The 21,115-nt window shown below is 44.7% G+C and overlaps 1 protein-coding gene across 9 annotated transcripts in view; it reads right to left on the bottom strand.

Moving 5' to 3' along the window:
• LOC140469360 (dynamin-1) overlaps positions 1-21,115 on the bottom strand; it is a 246,391-nt gene that overhangs the window by 28,449 nt on the left and 196,827 nt on the right. For all 9 annotated transcript variants that reach the window (XM_072565798.1, XM_072565803.1, XM_072565799.1 and 6 more), the window contains 3 exons: positions 9,030-9,203; positions 7,950-8,191; positions 4,394-4,624 (listed from right to left, as the gene is read on the bottom strand). In XM_072565798.1, coding sequence (XP_072421899.1) covers positions 4,394-4,624; positions 7,950-8,191; positions 9,030-9,203 — 647 coding nt within the window. The remainder of the gene's footprint in view (positions 1-4,393; positions 4,625-7,949; positions 8,192-9,029; positions 9,204-21,115) is intronic.

The raw sequence follows: 21,115 nt of genomic DNA, 5'->3' as shown, positions 1-21,115 counted from the left end.
GACTCTGTCTGTCTGTGTAAGTGCCTGTAGGGAGGGTTTTATGAGGGGTTTAAAATTTTAACAAGTAGAGTTATATGTTGACAGTTCACAGTTGCTTACCTGTAACTAGAATCTATTTATTTGTAATGTAGCGATTGGAACCAGGTAGATCTCACTGACTGTGAGATCCTTGATTGGGATCGTTAACCTGGGCCAATCAAGGAGCCCTGGCTGACAGATATAAACAGGAGGTTAAATTAACAGGGAATAAAGGCACTGCTTGTCACTGGCCACTCGGGTGTTTTTCCCTCATTGAAATAAATAAATAAATAAATAAATAAATAGGAGGTTTTACTGAGGTTAATCATTGTCTCCGTTTTAAAACAAAAAATGGACAAACAAAAATGGCGAAGCCAAGACGTGCGCTTGTTTACATGATTCTAGAGTGAATTGTAAGCTGTAAACTCATTTTCACAAAAGTATTAAATATAATCGGACCGCGAAAAAAATAAATAAATAAATAAATATAAATAGGAAGTTGGGGTTGGGGAAGCAGGGTGGGCTGTCCTAGAGTTGGTTGGAAGGTGTGTCAGGGCAGACTGAGAGCCGGAAGAGGCTTGTGGTGGACTGAGAGCCAGAAGGGGAATAGGGGCGAGCTGCCCCAGAGTGGCCAGAGAGTGGGAAGGACGGGTGACTTGCTGGGTTGGTGGGGGTCTGTATTTTATATACTTTTTAAAAATGCAATTGGACTGTCTTATATGTACTTGTCATTGTTCCTGTTTTGTGATGATTGAAACTGATTTGAGGTTTGTCCTCATTTCCTTGAAAATTGAATGGTGGGGTGTGGGGCCTGGCTTTGCCACTCCTTTCCCTTGCATAATTGCTGTTTCTCTGTATACAGCTGTCAGTGTTAACTGCTTTGTAAACTGTATTGTTTAATAAAATTTAGAAAAACACACAGGGGAAAAAAGGAGGTTCAGAATCGCCTCAGTTCAGCGACTGGGGTTAAAAACAAATGAAAAAAACGGGGGACTCAGAGTCTCCGGGCGTCAGCGATTGACTCTGAGTTGGCTGGTCACAGCCAGTGTACTGTGCACATGTAAATAAAGGGGGACTTGGTGACAGGATACTGGCCTCAGTGCAGTTATTTCATGTAAATAATAGCAGTTCTTGTCATGTAGAGAAACCTGGTCTATGCTTTCTGTCAACCTGGGTCTAAAAATAAATCAGGGAATTTCAATAAAAGTCTTAATCTTTTGTGGTGTCTCAGGGAATAAGGGGGCTTGATTTCCAGCAAATACTGCAGTGAGGTGTGACAGACATGAGCAAACCAGCCAGTCAATACTTTTATGGTGAATATTTCTGTGACTGGCTTTTGTTTCCAGATTCAATGAACTGAGCTGAAATTCCATCAACTACCACAAGTCCACAGCATTAAACTGGGCCCCCAGATGACCAGCCCAGTAACGTTACTGCCATTTCCCCAAAATTTAGGAACAGAAATGGAGAAAATACACAGGACGGCTGGAGACAAAGGGATTACATTTTCAATCGTATTCACCAATCCCCCCTTTCCTGACAATGATGGAGACACGTTATAAATGTTTTATGTTATGAATTTAGTGAGACATCTAACCATGTGGAGGATACACAAAACAGTTGCATTTATATAGCACCTTTCATCTATCCAGGGTGCCTCAATGTGGCTTTACCAACGACTTGTACTTTTGGAATGTAGCCAGTATTGTAATGGGGGAAATCTCACAATCAATTTGCACACAGTGAGCTCCCATAATCATAAAAGACATAATTAATTAGGTAATTTTAGTCGGGGGCTAAATATTGGCCAGGAAGCCAGACACTGAAAGCAGGAACAAACATTGGGAGGTGGTGGAAATCAGCATCATAATAGAACCCACTATTCTATCTAATCAATTGGAGACAAGCACTTGGTGCGTTGCATGTTGTTGATCGGAATAGTGAGGTCCTCACCCATGGCTAGTCAAAGTTAAAAATCGCACAACATCAGGTTATAGTCCAACAGGTTTATTTGGAAGCACTAGCTTTCAGAGCGCTGCTCCTTCATCAAGTAGCTGTGGAGCAGGATCATAAGACACAGAATTTATAGCAAAAGATTACAAACCTAGATTGCTGTTAAGTCTTTCATCTTTTAGAATGGGTTGCAGGTTTCAGTTCACTAATATGTAAATCCCAGAACTTCTCTTAAGTCACATTCTCAAGATAACTTAAGGTTTTATTTAAAAAAGGTGACATCTCAGCTCAGACAATGTATTAAAGGTGTGAGGTTAGAGTTCAGTACCGATGAGGATGGCCTCAACTGGGACCCTGGGTTCAAGTCACACTACAGGTGACCCCACTACACTATATACTCTCTTACACACACAAGGGCATGGGCGGACACACACACGCACGCGCACACACACACTCACGCAGACCCTCTCCCATACACACACTCATACACCCCCCCACACTCACATCCATGCACGCACCCTCTCATTGGCTTATAGTCCATCACACTCACACCAAGCACATCACTCTCTACCAAGCACACAGAAACACAAACACAATTTTGAGACAAATTCTATTTTGCTCAAAAGGCATACTATCTGCAGGCAGTCAATCCGTGTTACATTTCATAAATTCCTACTTTGGAAACAGAACCAGTCTGACTCAAGATTGGGATACAGACAGACTCTAACCTCACACCTTTAATACATTGTCTGAGCTGAGCTGTCACCTTTTTTTTAATAAGACCTTAAGTTATCTCAAGAATGTGACTTAAGAGAAGTTCTGGGGCTTACATATTAATGAACTGAAACCCGCAACCCATTCTAAAAGACTTAACAGCAATCCAGGTTTGTTCAATATATCATTTCAGTTGCATGACACTGTAATCTTTTGCTATAAATTCTGTGTCGTATAATTCTGCTCTACAGCTACCTGATGAAAGAGCAGTGCTCTGAAAGCTAGTGCTTCCAAATAAACCTGGTGTTGTGTGATTTTTAACTTTGTCCACTACAGTCCAACACCACTACCTCCATATCATGGCTAGTCGATGCTAATTCACGAGATGTCACGTCTTTGTACCCTGCTTGACAGCTCTGAGTTATTTGGCAGAATTTCTGTCATCGTTTCATTGATCTCTCAGTCACTCACTGTGGGTGACCATCTTCAATCACCAGTTTAGTTAAAATCTTGTCGCTAGGATTAACTGACTAGAGGAAACATATCTGGAACTTTACTCTAAATAAACCACAGCTGCAGGATACTTAAAGGGAGTTCAGCTTAAAACATTTGAAGGATAAACTTGAACATCTTGGCTTTGACCTTGGGAGGGAACTTTCAAGAAGGTTAGCAGAGCCAAAAAAATGCAACTGGTGGGAACAGGGCTGCTCCTCATCCGATCTGATCACACCTTGCATTGAATTCAGTATAAAGCAATATTGACCAGTGTACATTCAATATTCCACCTGAATCTGTACAATACTTGATTGGAAAAGTGGGATCAAAGTAGCCCATACTCATATACTCAAGGGATACAATTCAATGCTACAATTGTAACTTGGGTGGGATTGGCATAAGGCAGATATTTACAGATGAGGGTCAGAAACAGCCTTGTCTTTCTGGGTGAGCTCAGTACATTGGAATGAGCACTACCTTGTGTTGGCCCAGTCCTTTCCCAACTCCTAAAGAATGCCAAGAGACAACTCTTTGATTGACAAAAGAATGGGGTCAGTGACTGTGCGTTGGCCAACTGGATGATTTGCCGTAATAACTCTAAGAGTGTCTGTAAGTTCCTAAAAGACTGAAGAAACAAATAGAGCAGTTTGTTCACTCGCAAATGCTGAATAATACTGAGTTATTGAGTTACTGTTGACTAAAGATGAATGAAGTAAAGACTGTATTACAATGATGTAGAGAGGAACATGGTTTGAGTGACTGCACAAGAGCAGTGCTGATTGCAACTCCTCACCTCCACTCATTCTGGTCTCACCTAAGTATGCTGGCCACTGTCTCAGGTGTTTCTGCTGAAGTTAAGCAGTGGTCCACTGAGTTATCTGACCCTCCCGATGCCTCAAATATATATAAATATAATCTTGTATCAGTGTGAAATGCCTTGGGATTGATTGTTGGATAGAGTCAAAAGCCAATGTTTGTTTGTTTTCTGTTATGCTACAGTACAGAACCAAACTGCTTTAGCGCCTATGCATGTATATAAAGTTATTTTTATGATTAAAGTATATTTTTGAAATATAAGGCAAGTTCTGGCCACTGATTACAAAGGGGGATTCATCTGACTGATGTTTTTGCCCAAAGTGGGCTTTTTGGTCAACACAACATCCCCCTTCCTTCCCTTGGAACATCACTCATTCCCGATCCGAAGGTGACTTACCTGGGGACACCAGGAGGAGCTCGGTTAGGCCTGGAGGGGACCTGAGGTGGAGCCCCGAAAGGATCTGGAGAGGCGCCGGGGCGAGATGGAATTGGTGGGGCGCTACCCGGGGGTCCTTGAGGAGGGGGGCCAGCAGGCGGGGGTGGCCCTGGAGCAGGACCACGGGACACAGGTCTGACTGGAGGAACCGCTGGAGCTCTCCTCTGCGGGGTAGGGCTTGAGGTTGGAGATCTGGGAGAGAAAAAAATAACAAAGGACTTGGTTGAGTCTTTACAAATCACAGCCAACCAACAACGGAACACGGGAGATCACAGTACAGATGAAATCCAAGTTAAATCATACAGCTATACAGGCCCCTTATAAACCCACTTCTTTTCTTGTGATTTGTAATGGTCCCAGCATCAACTACTTTATGTAGGGGTGGTGCAGTGGCTCAGTGGTTAGCACTACTGCCCCCCACAGCATCAGGGACCTGGGTTCAATTCCAGCCTTAGACAACCATCTGTGTGTAGTTTGCACATTCTCCCCGTGTTTGCGTGGGTTTCCTCCCACAGTCCAAAGGTGTGCTGGTTGGGTGGATTGGCCGTAGTAAATGTGGATTGCTCTTTGGTAACCAAGGCTAGAATGTAGGGCTTAGACAGTTGACAGCACACTCTGATGGTTAGGAGATAGGAGTGGGGGATGTGTACAGAGGTCAGAATGGCAATTGGAAGCTTATCAGGCAGAGAAAGTTACCGACATTTTCATTCTTAAGATGAGGGTGCGACAGGCTCGGCTAGTAGTAATTGTCCAGAAAAGCAATTAAGAGTCATATATAGGCCAGACCAGGGAAGGACAGCAGATTTCCTTTCCTAAAGCCCATTGATAAGCCAAATGGCTTTTTCTCCCCCCTTGCAATTAACAATGGATTCACAGTCAACATTAGATTCATAATTCCAGAGTTTTATTAAATACAAATTCCACCATGCAGTGTTCCCCAGAGTGTTACTTGGGTCCCTGGATTAACAGTCCAATGATAAAACCATTGGCCATCATCTCCCCGATATAAGGGGGAGTGAAGCCTTTTGAACACGAGATTGAGATTTTCACATTGGGAGACACAAAACTGATACTGAAAGAAGTCACCGAGCAGAGAGATGCTGGGCGAGAAGGTAAGGGCACATAAATCTGAAGGTAATACATGAGCATGGAGAGAGGATTGGTTGGCAGGCTGGAAGCAGAGAATAAGGATAAATGGGACACTTTCAAATTGGCAGCCTCCAATTAATGAAACACCACAGAGATTAGTGCTGGGATCCCTACTTTTCACCATCTATGTTAAGGTCTTAGATGAAGGAACACAGCTGAAGGGATTCTAGTTTGCTGATAATACAAAGTTAGATGGCAATGTAAGCTGTGAGGAGTCTACAAAGTGATATGCATGGGCTAACTAACTAACAACGAGGTGACACATGGTGTTATTCACTTTGACAGTAAGCTGAAAGGTGAATTTGCTCTAATGCCAGAGAGTCACTCATTAGAGAGAGTGAGCCAGTGGTGACTTAACCTGAGGGTCACCACGCCTCAGGTGAGGGGAGACATTGAGAAGAAGAGTCCTTCATGGTAACTTCAGCCGGTGAGGGAATTGAACCCACATTGTTGGTATCATTCAGCATTGCAAGCCAGCCATCCAGTCAACTGAGCTGACTGACACCTCCCTCTCTCCCTCCCCATCTTGGTTTTACTGTGATTGAAAACCAAGCAGTAAGTTCTTAGATGTTGATGTTTAAAGAAATATGATGGAACAAAACGAACACACAAAGTTGGCGTGAGGAGGAACAGGCAATTTGGAGGGCAGAGGGTATCTCAGCCCTTATTTCCCAGGGATTGGAGTGCAACAGTAATGGATAGGGGCTATGGGCTGACCCTGGCAGGAGTACTGTGTGCTGAGTTAGTCACAATATATAAGGGAAGATACTGCAGCATTGTCAGTGAAGATTCATCAGATTGGCTCCAAGAATGAAAGGGTTGTTTAATGAAGAGCAGCTGAGTAAACTGGGTCAATATTCTCTGACATTTTGGAGGATAAGAGGCGATCTCGATGAAACCCACCAGATTCTGAAGGAGCTTCACAAGGTAGACACGAAGGTGTCATTTCCCCTGGGCTACAAACTCTACACCATACAGGCACTGACTGAAGACAAGGGGGTGATCATTTATGAGGTAAAAACAATGACTGCAGATGCTGAAAACCAAATACTGGATTAGTGGTGCTGGAAGAGCACAGCAGTTCAGGCAGCATCCAACGAGCAGCGAAATCAACGTTTCGGGCAAAAGCCCTTCATCAGGAATAAAGGCAGTGAGCCTGAAGCGTGGAGAGATAAGCTATAGGAGGGTGGGGGTGGGGAGAGAGTAGCATAGAGTACAATGGATGAGTGGGGGAGGAGATGAAGGTGATAGGTCAAGGAGGAGAGGGTGGAGTGGATAGGTGGAAAAGAAGATAGGCAGGTCGGACAAGTCCGGACAAGTCAAGGGGACAGTTACTGAGCTGGAAGTTTGAAACTAGGATGAGGTGAGGGAAGGGGAAATGAGGAAGCTGTTGAAGTCCACATTGATGCCCTGGGGTTGAAGTGTTCCGAGGCGGAAGATGAGGCGTTCTTCCTCCAGGCGTCTGGTGGTGAGGGAGCAGCGGTGAAGGAGGCCCAGGACCTCCATGTCCTCGGCAGAGAGGGAGGGGGAGTTGAAATGTTGGGCCACGGGGCGGTTTGGTTGATTGGTGCGGGTGTCTCGGAGATGTTCCCTAAAGCGCTCTTCTAGGAGGCGCCCAGTCTCCCCAATGTAGAGGAGACCACATCGGGAGCAACGGATACAATAAATGATATTGGTGGATGTGCAGGTGAAACTTTGATGGATGTGGAAGGCTCCTTTAGGGCCTTGGATAGAGGTGAGGGAGGTTTACTGTAAAACCTGTGCCCACACCTCCTCCCACCTAATCCAGTAGGTGATCATTTACGACTGAGGAGCAGAGAAATGTCTTCACACAGAGAGTTGTGTACTTTTGAAATTGTATGCCCTGGAGGATTCTGGATCATTGACTACATGCAAAACTAAAATTGACAGATTTTTGATTCCCCCGGGCACACAAGGGATAGGTGCATTGGTGGGAAAGTGAACCGGATGAATGGCCTATTTAAGTTCAGATGAGTAGGATTCTTCAAGGGAAAGTACATCCAGTTAGGGTATAAAACCAGCCTAGCACGTGGTCTCCATTTCCCAATGACTTGAGAGTAGGTCATATCACAGGCAATTAGGTCCATCAAGTCTTCATTGACCTTCCAAAGAGCATCCCGTCCAGACTCCCAACCTATCCCTGTAGACCCTGCATTTCCCATGGTTAATCCACCTAACCTGCACATCTTTGGACTGTGGACGCAGACAAGTGGAGAACGTGCAAACACCACACAGACAATCACTCAAGGATAGAATCAAACCACAGGTCCCTGGCACCACGAGGCAGCAGTGCTAACCACTGAGCCACTCACATGTAGACAAGGTGTGGGAGTTCCAGATCACAAACCTTCGTCCAGATGGGATATCCCTGACTCCGAGCCAGGAGTCGTCGACAGGAGGTGGGAGAGGGGTGCTGGTGGTTGTGGTGTTGATGTCACCGATGATATTTAAGGCCTCTTTCAGGGCATGGTACATTTTCAGCATTTCATCACGGCGCTGGGCTTGCTCAGGGGACTCTTCCATCAGGATGTTCTGGTCTGCGCATGAGTATAGTTGGGCCAGAAGCTCGGACTGGATGAAATCTTTTGTCTGTGGTGGAGAAATGAGGAGAAAAGGATTGCCATTAGTCCCAATGGATCCCTTCCATTAACAATGTAAGGGCACATCCCTCTGGAATACAAAATGGGGCTTGACCCCTCTCGTTATGAAAGTTATATTGTGGGAGGAAACCGGAGCAGACCCACGCTGACACAGGGAGAACATGCAAACGCCACACAGACAGCTGCCTGAGGGTGGAATCAAACCCAGGTCCCTGACACTGTGAGGCTGCAATGCGAACCACTGAGCCACTGAGTCACTCTAGGCCTGAGGCCAGTTGAAGCCCAGGGATGGGTCCAAGCCTGAGACCAGGGCCTCCCATGTGAGCAATAGGTCACCCCCTCCCACCCCAGACCAAAGCAGCCGCTCCTGCTGAAATCAATAAGGCCTGAAGGCCTGAAGTGTGCAGGATCCATCCCACTGTAAAGGCAGGAATTCAAGAAATCTAGATCATGTGGTGCCTCTGCCCACTTCAGAAATCAAGGTGGGCTTTCTCACAATAGGGGTGCAGCCAGAGAAAAAGACCAGCTCCTCCAGCTGTTGGCTCAACCCAGTTCCAGCTGTGACCCAAGGCTGGCTTTATCCTGGGGAGGGGGGTTTGGAGGGAAGGGAGTTGGCGGTCACGGAGGGAAACATTGACCACCCTCAGCCCAGCCATTTTACAGCTAATTGATGGACCGTGAATGGAGTGGAGGTGGAGATAGTGTGTGATTGGGTCAGAAAGTAGCCCCCTCAGTGAAGGACCAGCCAAGAGGCCGGAGGTGGGAGGGTTGCGGTCCAACAGAACACAGTCAGAAAGAAAATGGAGGAAGCCGAGTTCTGTACTCACATTAATAATCATCAGATGCATGATCGTCTTGGGCATGAGATCACGGATGGTCTTGTTCACAATTCCCATGTACGAGTCCACCAGATTGCGGATGGTTTCCACCTGCCTCTCCAGCTGAGGGTCCATTGAGTGCATGAAGTTGTCCCCAGATCCGTTTTCTTCATTCTCACTTTGCTGCTCATTGTGAAAGGAAAAGGAATCAGATCATTGCTGGAGAATCTTGCAGGGACACTCTAAGGTTACACAAAGGGGAGAAGACATCTCGTGCATTCTCTCGATGACAGCCTACTCAAACAACACAACCTCCACAGCTAGCAAATGTAACTCCTCCAGATCAGACCCCAGCACCAACAATGACTTCGAAAAGCATCTTGGCGCCTTGGTATCTACCCAAGACATTTTCAAAAGTTGGCAACTCCAAAAGCCTTCTCAGCAAGCGGTCAAGAGATCACCTCCACGTTTTCACAGAGCCTCCCAAAACATATTCACAGCCCCCTGGAGTTGCCTCACCCTTGCAAAATGTTAACACTCTTTCCAGTAACACACTCACCTCCTTTAGCCCAACCATTTCCCCACCTCCAGCACCACTCCAAATGGCTGGAAAACGTGGAACGGTGTTTCTGTTATCGAAATGCTTTCTGCCGATGTACACCAGATAGCTGCGCTAATGCAGCAACAATGCAGCAGCAGAGTGGAAACAGAAACATCAAAACGCAGAGCTCATTCCCCAGAGTTTGAAAATGTGTCTCAATCTAAAGGGAGGCCACTTTCTCCTCACCAAACGATAGAGGGCGCCCTTCAGCACTGGGGCCTTCTCTAGGCTTCTGGTGTCCTTCAATGGTTCCCATAGATGTTGTTGGTTGAAATAACCTTCGTGCTGCACATACACTCAAAAATTGGTAACTCATTTGATGCCTTGAAGGATAGACAGCTTATCAATAGAAGCCAGCTGTTTGACAAAGGACACAATTAAAAATCAGAGAATAGAGATCCAGGATGGCGGCGACTCAGCAAGTCTGAGTCTATAGTGCTCCTCCCAAGACTTGGGCAAAGTGGGCCACCCGCCTCTACCACACTTACCAAATCATTTAAAATAGTTTTTATTTAATGTAATTAGTTGCTCAGTACTAAATTTAAACAGTCTAGTCTCCTGTAAAAATGACTTGGGGAAAGGAGCTCGCAGGAGCTCCTCCCCCACCCTCCCCAGCTACAGCAGAGGGGTCCGCAGTCACCCCTGGGGGACTTACCTACGGTGGCGAGCCTCATGGAAATAATCTCCAAACTTGAAGCGAAGATCGACGCCTTCATCGAAGAGTCCCGGAGCCGATGGGACTCACTCTTGGCCGCGTTACAAAAGCACGACCGAGACATCGAGGAAATCGAGCGCCGAGTCGGAGAGGCGAAGCTAAAGGCCGCGACCTCCAAGACTACAGCAAAATCGGCCGTAGATCGGGTCCTTAGAGAACCACAATGACGACCTCGAAAATCGAGGTCATCAAAAAAAATGTTTGCTGGGCCTTACCAAATGGGAAGAAGAAGGCCAGCTTACAGCGTTCCTCGAGCAGTCGCTTCCACTGCTGTTAAATCTGGAGGCTGGAACAGGCCAGGTAAGGGTGGAATGGGCTTACCGGGTTGCAGTGCGCGGGCCCAACTCGAACCAGCGTCCCCGCCCGGTCCTGTTCCAGCTGCAGAGCTACAAGGAGAGGCAGATGCTCTTGGAAGCTTCCAGAAATCTTGGGAAAGATCCCCAAGCCATGATTTATAAAGGATCCAAGATTAAGTTGTTTCAGGACTTTTCCCCAGCTTTGGTCCAAAAAAGGAAGTTGTTTAACGAAGTGAAGAAGCGTTTAAGGGATTTAAACATTCAATACTCCTTGCGCTACCCAGCTATGCTACTCTTCAGCCATGAAGGGTCCGTGTACAACTTCAGATCACTGGAGAAGGCCAAGGATTTTTTGGACTCTCTTAGCTAAATTATAAGAGTTAATTGCCTTCCCCCAACCCCAGTTTACCCCCTTTTTTTTCCTTTCATTACATTACTGTTTAACATTATCTCCAGGGGGTGGGGAGAGGGGTTTATTTATTTATTCTTCACTTAGCGATCTTCTCCCCCTTCATTTTAATATATATTATATATATATAGGCCAAGGGGTCTAGTTAATGTAGGAGAGGGGGAGGTGGTTACCTTATCCTATTTTACCTCTGTCTTTAGGAGTGGGGTTGTTTTTCCCTGTTATTTTGTATTACTATATTTAATTATTATTTGTTGAGACTGTAATTTTACAGTTATATATGTTCATACATGGTATTAACATTACCAAATATATCCAGGTGTTGGTGTTAGTGGGGGGGGGGGGGGGGGGGGAGAGGGTGCTCATTGTTAATTCTAGCTCAGTAGTATATTTTAATTTCCTTTATCCTATAGTGGGGTGCCTGGGTCAAGGGTTGGGAGAGGTTATAATGGGGTTTTGGAAAGGAACAAGGGGGAAAATCTCTGTTTAAATACGTTTTATATTTTTTTATTTAGAAATAGTTTTTATTATATTGATCTGAGTGTATTAAAGAGCTTTTATTTTTGTGAATTTTATATGCTCTATACTCGGGATGTTTTGGGTAGGGTTTCTTCTCCCGAGCGGTCTCGGACTTGCCCAGTGATTATGTTAATCAGTCGATTAAATGGGGCACCTGGAATGTCATGGGGAGTAATTCACCAATCAAAAGGAAGAAAATATTATCAAACCTCAAGAAAGAAAGGGTTGATATAGCTCTCCTATAGGAGACACACTTATTGGATAAAGAACACCTGAAATTATGACAGGGAAGAGATTATTTTCCATTCTCTCTTTGCAAGGAAAAATATTTTGGTAAACTGGGTGGCTGAGGGCCCACGTGGAATTTTGGAACTGGCACAGATTAATTATGGAATATATTCCCCCTGACTTCCTTACAAATATGGTGCACCAAAAAAAAAAGAATTATTCCATAAGATTCTTGAATTACACAAATACAGATATCTCGGTCATCCTAACAAGGGCTTTTATTTAATTGAGAGGGTGAACCTGGCTGGTCCAGGGCCCCTTGGGAGAGGAATCCCGCAAGAATACGGGTTTTGTTATGATCTGATGTTAACACATTCCAAGCATGTATATCACTACTCAATTTCTGTGTTATCCGTTGTCTTTTTTTCCCTTGAATAATGTAAGAGATTTGATCATACACTCTGGTTAGTTGTAGGTTAGATGAGTAGTTAGTTGAGTTTTGTTTTTTTTTCTCTCGGTATTTCCTTTTTTCTGTTTGATAGATTTTGGTTATTACTTATTTAAGATTTAATTGTATATCAATTTGGGGGTTTTTTTTAGTTTTCTTTTGTAAACGTGTAAAAACATGTTAAATTTTCAATAAAAATATCTATTAAAAAAAGTCAGAGAATAAAGTTTGTCTTACAAACAGAGACTAAGAAGAAGAATCATTAGGAAAAAAGCAGGTAGAGTTGAGGCTGACTCCATTAACAAGAGTTGCATAATTATCTGATTATGACTATGATTTATTAGGGTGCTGTTCAGGCAGAGGTAATCAAAGACAAAGATAAGGAATAGGATGGTTTGACCATCTGAACAGAACCCCTATAGTGTAGAAGAGGCTATTTGGCCCATCAAGTCCACACTGACCTCACTCAATCCCTGCATTTCCCATGGCCAATCCACCTAACCTGCCTATCTTTAGATTGCAGGAGGAAACCCACACAGTCACAGGGAGAATGTGCAAACTCTACACAGACAGTCACCCGAGGGTAGAATCAAACATAGGTCCCTGGTGCTGACAGGCAGCAGTGCTAACCACTGAGCCACTGTGCCACTCCAAGTAGAATTGTTTATTTTTCAAAATGCAGCTTCCAAGACATTCTCCTGCTCAGGAGTTCAATAAAGTATAAACTCAATCCTTACTGAGGACAGATCATGTTTTTCTCAACATTGACTATTTTGGAAATGCGTTCCATAATCGAGAGAGGTTCATAGTGACCATCAAAACACAGTCACGGCGTTGCTGCATCTCATTGTGGATTCAATATATTTACAATCCCTCACTGAGAAAGTTCTCAATAAACAGAACTTAATGCTCAAAACAGGATGTCTTGCATGGCCCCATGTTCAATCTCCGCTCCCCTACTCTACTGCCTGCTTCCTGAGATAACAGGTCAGGAAAGCAGACTAAAGGCAGGAGGTCAGCCATAACCTTAATGAACAACAGGATAGGTCCAAATGGCCACACCATCCTAAATCTTATCTTTGTCTTTGATGACCTCTGTCTGAACACCACTCTTATAAACCACAACCAGAGTCAGATAGTTATCCAGCTCTTGTTAATGGGGTCAGCCTCAACTCTTCCATCGTACCCACTGATTTTACTTCCAGCCTCCATTTGTAAGGTCAATCTGTATTGCCTAGTTCTTAACCGTGCCTTTTTCCAAATCCCTGGCTTCTAATGACAGTTTTTTTCTGACTGTACATGTAGCATGGAGGTTTCTCTCACCAAACAACATGTACGGAAACCACAGAGGGACACCAATAGCCTAGGGAAGGTTCCAGTGTCGAAGGGCTTCATCTTTACAAAGGCAAATTAGATGCTGGAGTCCAATACAAGGGTAGAAAATGCTGGAAAATTCTCAGCAGGTCTGGCAGCACCTGTGGAGAGAAATTGGATCAATGTTCCAAACTGGTGACCTTCCGTCCAAAGACATTATTTCTGGCGTCAGGTCATTGATCTCCTCTACCAGAGCTGGTGAGTATTGCCAGCCTTTTTCTGGGATTTCTCTGAGGCTGGGCATATTGCTGAGGGATCAAGGTATAAACATTCCCACCTCCAATTGGTCTGGCACCATGTTCCTGGCATTGATCATCTATCATCACATTCCCTTGGCCAATAGGAAAACTGGATAGACTCTTCATCACCCCAACAGGAAGATTCGCGACTGTCCGTCAAACAGTATTTGCCAACCACAACATCCCCAGCCCATCACCGAAAACTGATATTCATTCATAAACAGTAGTTTGAAGGTAAAGAAGTTGATTATTTCTGAAACAAAGACACAGATTGTGGAAGCGTTTCATCATGCACTCATCAGGACCAATCCCAAGAATACCAATGCTTGAAGAGAGTGTGCTGATTGGCTGGCAAAACACCACTGATTGGCCTCAATTCAGGCAGAGTCCACTTGATTGGATAGCAAGTAGACTCTGATTGGCCTCTACTCAACAAAAGCTTACTGGCTTAACCAATCAGCTTCTGAAGAGTTACACCATTCGTGAAATGTTAACGCTTTCTCTCTCCTCAGATGCTGCCACACCTGTTGAACTTCTCCAGCAATCTCTGGGTTTGTTTTAGATTTCCAGTATCCGCAGTATTCTGTTTTTATTGGTAGAAGAATGTTGCTCCCCATTACGCTGATGATGAGTGCAAGATAAAAGGCTTTGACACAACCATGTCTTTTTCTTTCATATTTGTATAAATAATCATCAAAATCAAACAAGTGCCTTCCATGAATATTTTCTGGAGATGTTGGAAGCAGTGAGCAGGAGATCTATCTTCAATTGGGTTGGGGTCCCCAGGCCAATCCCAGAGGTTGGCCATGCCTTGGCCACACCTGGAAAGGTGCTAACTCGGGTAACAGTGCAGTCCCGACTCCCAGATTGTGACTCCCTCAGAGCACACTTCAGAGATAAACAGGGAGAAACACACACTCATCGAACAGCCCAACAGTACATCAGAAACCATTCATGCCTTTGTCTTTGGTCATCCCCTAGCATTTCACAAAGAGGATGGAGCCATTCACTGGATTTTGCTGCCAGATTCCGCAGTGGTATTGAGGTTTCTCAAGCTATGAGCTTTGACGGGAAGCAACGGGAAGCTGCCTGTCCCTGCCACCAAATCCAGGAAAATGTGGGAAGCAATCATTTCACAGTGTCCGCTACAGAGGATGGTCCATTCTCGGAGTACAGTCATTTCACAGTGTCCGCTACAGAGGATGGTCCTTTCCCTGGATACAGTCATTTCACAGTGTCCGCTACAGAGGATGGTCCATTCTCGGGGTACAGTCATTTCACAGTGTCCGCTACAGAGGATGGTCCTTTCCCTGGATACAGTCATTTCACAGTGTCCGCTACAGAGGATGGTCCATTCTCGGAGTACAGTCATTTCACAGTGTCCGCTACAGAGGATGGTCCTTTCCCTGGATACAGTCATTTCACAGTGTCCGCTACAGAGGATGGTCCATTCTCGGGGTACAGTCATTTCACAGTGTCCGCTACAGAGGATGGTCCTTTCCCTGGATACAGTCATTTCACAGTGTCCGCTACAGAGGATGGTCCATTCTCGGAGTACAGTCATTTCACAGTGTCCGCTACAGAGGATGGTCCTTTCCCTGGATACAGTCATTTCACAGTGTCTGCTACAGAGGATGGTCCATTCTTGGGGTACAGTCATTTCACAGTGTCCGCTACAGAGGATGGTCCTTTCCCTGGATACAGTCATTTCACAGTGTCCGCTACAGAGGATGGTCCATTCTCGGGGTACAGTCATTTCACAGTGTCCGCTACAGAGGATGGTCCTTTCCCTGGATACAGTCATTTCACAGTGTCCGCTACAGAGGATGGTCCATTCTCGGAATACAGTCATTTCACAGTGTCCGCTACAGAGGATGGTCCTTTCCCTGGATACAGTCATTTCACAGTGTCTGCTACAGAGGATGGTCCATTCTTGGGGTACAGTCATTTCACAGTGTCCGCTACAGAGGATGGTCCTTTCCCTGGATACAGTCATTTCACAGTGTCCGCTACAGAGGATGGTCCATTCTCGGGGTACAGTCATTTCACAGTGTCCGCTACAGAGGATGGTCCTTTCCCTGGATACAGTCATTTCACAGTGACTACTACAGAGGATGGTCCATTCTCGGAGTACAGTCATTTCACAGTGTCCGCTACAGAGGATGGTCCATTCTCGGGGTACAGTCATTTCACAGTGTCCGCTACAGAGGATGGTCCTTTCCCTGGATACAGTCATTTCACAGTGTCCGCTACAGAAGATGGTCCATTCTCGGAATACACAATACCAGTGCTGTCCAATACATTAGCCACCAGCCAGATGTGACTAGTCAGGGGATCGACGTGGATCTGCCTCCATTTCTGATTCGTAAGTAAAAGCTGAGTGATCGGCACCGCAAACTGACATGTGACCTCAGGTGCCATGTTTGCACGATTGAGGATCTTTAACCTCCTTGTGTGCTTCGTAGCAAGTCGAAAAATCAAGAGATGGCCTTATGATTGTCCTGTCTGCTTCCTGGGTCACTTAACAACTGTCAAAGTTTGCGGAGTCAATAAACACGTGTACCTGCATCGTCATTTAATTTCAACTAAAATCGGTGGTTAATATTGCCATCCTGTGACTAGCCAGGAACTTCTATTGGACAACACTGGCCAATACCAATGATAGACAAGACAGTCAAAAACACAGCTAAACAGATTGCACGCTAAGTACTGGCCATGCAGAGGCTGGGAATCACTGGCTTCACAGTCAAATACCAAACAAGTGCCAAAAACAATGTGAACAAGAACAGAAATGGTTCAACATCATGCAAATTTAATTTAGACATGCAAAAGTCAGGGATTAAAATGCTGGAGTAAAGAAGGAATCCAGCCAGAAGGGACTCTGAAACTGGAAGAAAAGATGAAGACTCTAGTTCCATATCAGAGAAATGAAGTGTTTTTTGGAGAGAGATGAACCTACTTACATTTTCTTTATCCTGGGTCAAAGGTGATGCAAATTAAACCGATATAAGGAGGGAAAAGAAAATCATTAAGTGAATTAGTCACTCGTTTAGCAATTGGGGCAGTAAAAAAAAAATGCAAGGTAAAGCACAGCATTGTTAGAGGCACCAGGGAGAAAAAAAAATCACAGTCCACCCCGTCAAATAGGACAAAGCTTAAAAAGCACAACTGCCGCATCAAATTCAGAGCAAACTCTTCACACCAGCTGCAGGAACTCCACTGGGAGCTCTGTTGTTCAGATTCTGTAACACTTTGTACCGTCAACTGTCTCCCCTCCTTTCCAATGTGACAAGCGACTGTTTCTACTCAAAGGCTATTTGACCATGGGTAGCATCACCGTGACACATGATGCCATTCTCCCATAGTGTCAAGAGGGCTGCACATTTCAGCAGAAATCAACAATCGCTGAATAATTATCCCCTTCTTGGTCACAGCATGAGACCAATAAATGCAAGAGAAACCTGGGATCTGGTCACTGTTGTGTGGTTTGTGGTCAGACCTGGGACTCTCCCTGGGTTACACGTTTTAAAATTGGTAACTGTAATCACTCTTGACACAATCGGGGATTTGTATTTTAATTTGTTCACTGGTAGTGGGCATGACTGGCTGGAATGTTCCTGACAAAGAGGGTGATGAATCTCTGCCATGTTAAACCACCCCAATCCATGTGGTATTCCTGCAGTAGGGTTAGGGTTAGGGTCACTCACTCACAGTGCTGACAGGGAGCAAGTTCCAGGATTCTGAGCCAGCAAGTAGTGAAGGAAGGAACAGCGTTATGTTTCCAAATCAGGAAGGTGAGTGGGTTGGAGGGGAACTTGTAGGGGGTGGTGCTCCCATGTATCTGCTGTGGTTCTAGGTGGGAGAGCTCAAGGATTTGGAAGTGTTGTCAGAGGAGCCGGGGTGCAATTTGTGGATGGTATACACTGCTGTTACGCTGCTGGTTGATGAATACATTGCAGCAAGTTAAAGTGACAAAGCCACTGAAATATCTCGGGTTTTTAACCTGTGTAACCCCCTCACTCTTTCATCAAAACAGCCCCTCTCAGAAACGTCATCAGCTATTTGAAGTCTTGGGAATGATCGGACAGAATGCAGAAAGGAAAGAAATCCAGTGTTTGAGTACTTCCAAAGAAGATGTTTGCTGAAGCATTTTATCTTGCACTCATCAGGACAATTCACAAGAATACCAATGTAAAGGTGAAATGCATTTTATACTATGTGAGCAAAGAGTGCTGAAGTGAGAAAGTGCACTCTGATTGGTTGAGGCACTGCCCGATAGAATGTACAGTTTGATGATGATTGACCATTAACTGCCAAGCTATTTTTAAATTTAAACCAGGCAGTTTGTTCTGTCTGCAAAAAGCATGTGAACACATTTTACCTGCTACACCTTAACAAAAAGGACTGTTATTCTCTAGCTCATTCCTCAGGACAGTACCTTGAACAATCTGAATCAACCTGTCTGACTAGCTTTCAATCCCAGATTTATGAACTAACTCTAATTCTAGCAGCTGCTATAATGGGATTTGACCTTGTGGCCCCAACATATTAGCCTAACCCTCCAAATGACTAGGCCCTGTAATGTTACCACCACACCACCATCTCCATCCAACAGGCAATGATACAGAGGTAGAAGATACGGCGATAAAAAGTGATAAACAACAAGAGTTTTTAAAAAAGGGACACAACAGTTGAAAAGAAATAAATATATTGAACTGGAGAATAGGGAAAAAGAGAAAGAAAGGACAGAGAAAATGAAAAAAGGAAGTGAGGGAGAGAAAAAAGAGAGAGAGAGAGAAAGAGGTAGACTGATGAGGAAAGAGGGTGAGAAAGGGAAAGAGAGAAAGAGATTAATATATAGTGGGAGAGAAAGAGAGGTATATACAGGGAAAGAGAGGTAGAGAGACAAAGTAAGAGAAATCAGAATAGTTGAAAAGAAATAAAAATATGGAGTTGGAGAAAAACGAGAAAGAGAAAGGACAGAGTCATAGAGATGTACAGCACGGAAACAGACCCTTCGGTTCAACCCGTCCATGCTGACCAGATATCCCTACCCAATCTAGTCCCACCTGCCAGCACCCAGCCCATATGCTTCTAAACCCTTCCTATTCATATACCCATCCAAATGCCTCTTAAATGTTGCAATTGTACCAGCCTTCACCACATCCTCTGGCACCTCATTCCATACACGTACCACCCTCTACGTGAAAAGGTTGCCCCTTAGGTCTCTTTTATATCTTTCCCCTCTCACCCTAAACCTATGCCCTCTAGTTCTGGACTCCCCGACCCCAGGGAAAAGACTTTGTCTATTTATCCTATCCATGCCCCTCATAATTTTATAAACCCCTATAAGGTCACTGCTCAGCCTCCAACACTCCAGGGAAAACAGCCCCAGCCTGTTCAGCCTCTCCCTGTAGCTCAAATCCTCCAACCTTGGCAACACCCTTGTAAATCCTTTCTGAACCCTTTCAAGTTTGACAACATCTTTCTGATAGGAAGACTAGAATTGGGAAAGGAAGGAAGTGAGGGAGAGAAAAACAGAGCGAGAAAAAGAGGTAGAGTGATATATATATATAAAAAATATAAAGGGAAAGAGAGAAAGAGAAAGGGAAAGCGAGAGAAAGAAAAAGAGATAGAGAGATTGATATATAGGGAGAGAAAGAGAGATATAGAGAGGTATATACAGGGAAGAAGAGAGAGAGAGGGAGGTGCAGAGACAAAGTAAGAGAAATCAGTTAAAATGTTGGATGGAACCTTTGATCAGAAGAGGCCAGTTACATCTCATCCTGTCCTTTTCTGTCAAAAGCTGACAAAACTGCAATGCGTTTTCAATGTTCTCTGTTTTCATTTAATCTAAGCCGTGTGTGCGTGTGCTCTCTGCTTATTTTTCTTTCTAGAAAACTAACATAACTGGAAAGTCGGGCCCTTTCATAGTTGTTTACTGCTGGTCTTTGTGCTGTAATGAAACGGGAGATGTGGATGGGGCTGCGGTGTACCAGATGGAAGCAACGGAATCTCATGGAAAGAATGACCCTGTTTCCTATTGTGCCCGGAGACCCAGCCTGAAACACTTGACAGGGATGTGCCAGATTTCAATCAGCAGCATCATCTAACATGAGAAAAAGGGAGGGAAGACTGCGGGAGGGGGTGGGAGGTTTGGCTGGGTGATGGGGCTCACGGTTGAAAAATATTTGCATGTGAATTCCTCGGCGGAGACTGAAGCCAAATTATTTCCCTGCCCAGTGCAGTCCTGCCTTCATTCCAGATGCCTTGACAGCGATCCCAAGGTATGAGGATTTCGGAAAGATCGCTCATGGAGTCAAGAGCTCTGTTAGGCTCACTCCTTCATTCCAATCCACCAAAAAAAAATACAGGCCACTCAACGGAGGACATAATTTTGAAGTAAAAGCAGAAAAGACCTGGAAAATGTTACAGTGTGAAGGAGCCGGTGTTGGACTGGGTTGGACAAGGTCAAAAATCACACGACACCAGGTTAGAGTCCAATGGGTTGATTTGAAAACACTAGCTTTCAGTACTAGCACCTGATGAAGGAGCAAGGCTCTGAAATCGTGTGACTTTATATAAACCTGCTGGACTATAACCTGGTGTCCTGTGATTTTTGACCTTGGAAAATGTTAACCTTACAGCTCCCCTCCTGAGATGTGCCCTTTCAGGTTACGGCTTCCGTCAACTAAAGAGAAGGACCATCTTGCATTCATGTAGCGCCTCTTGCAACATCAGGACATTTCAAAGCTCCTTGCAGCCAAAGAAGCATTTCTGAAGTGTGTTGCAATGTGCACAGCAAGCCCCCAATAAGACAATGAAGAGCTAATCTGTTTTTACTGGTATGGGCTGAGGGATAAATATTGGTCAGGATATCAGGGTGACCCCATGATTCTGGTACAAAGTAATGGCAAGGGATCTTTTGCAACCAACTGAGAGGGCAGAGTGGGCTGAAATTCCCCAGCATGGTATTTTACCTGATTTGGCAATGCTAATGTTATCCCTTGTAATATAATAGACAGGCCATGGATAACATGGTACTGAAAGATAACATTCTAATAGGACTAGGCATAAGGTAAGTGCAGAAAGGATGTTCCTGATGACTGGGGAGCCCAGAACCAGGGGTTCACAGTCTAAGGATACCGGGTTAGTCATTTAGGACTGAGTTGAGGAGAAATGTCTTCACCCAGAGAGTGGGGAGCCCGTGGAATCCTCTGCCCCAGAAGGAGGTTGAGGACCAACCATTGAATGTTTTCAAGAAGG

This window comes from Chiloscyllium punctatum, chromosome 49, assembly GCF_047496795.1.
Source record: "Chiloscyllium punctatum isolate Juve2018m chromosome 49, sChiPun1.3, whole genome shotgun sequence".
In the NCBI taxonomy this organism is placed as follows: domain Eukaryota; kingdom Metazoa; phylum Chordata; class Chondrichthyes; order Orectolobiformes; family Hemiscylliidae; genus Chiloscyllium; species Chiloscyllium punctatum.
This window is presented reverse-complemented; position numbering and strand designations above follow the sequence as displayed.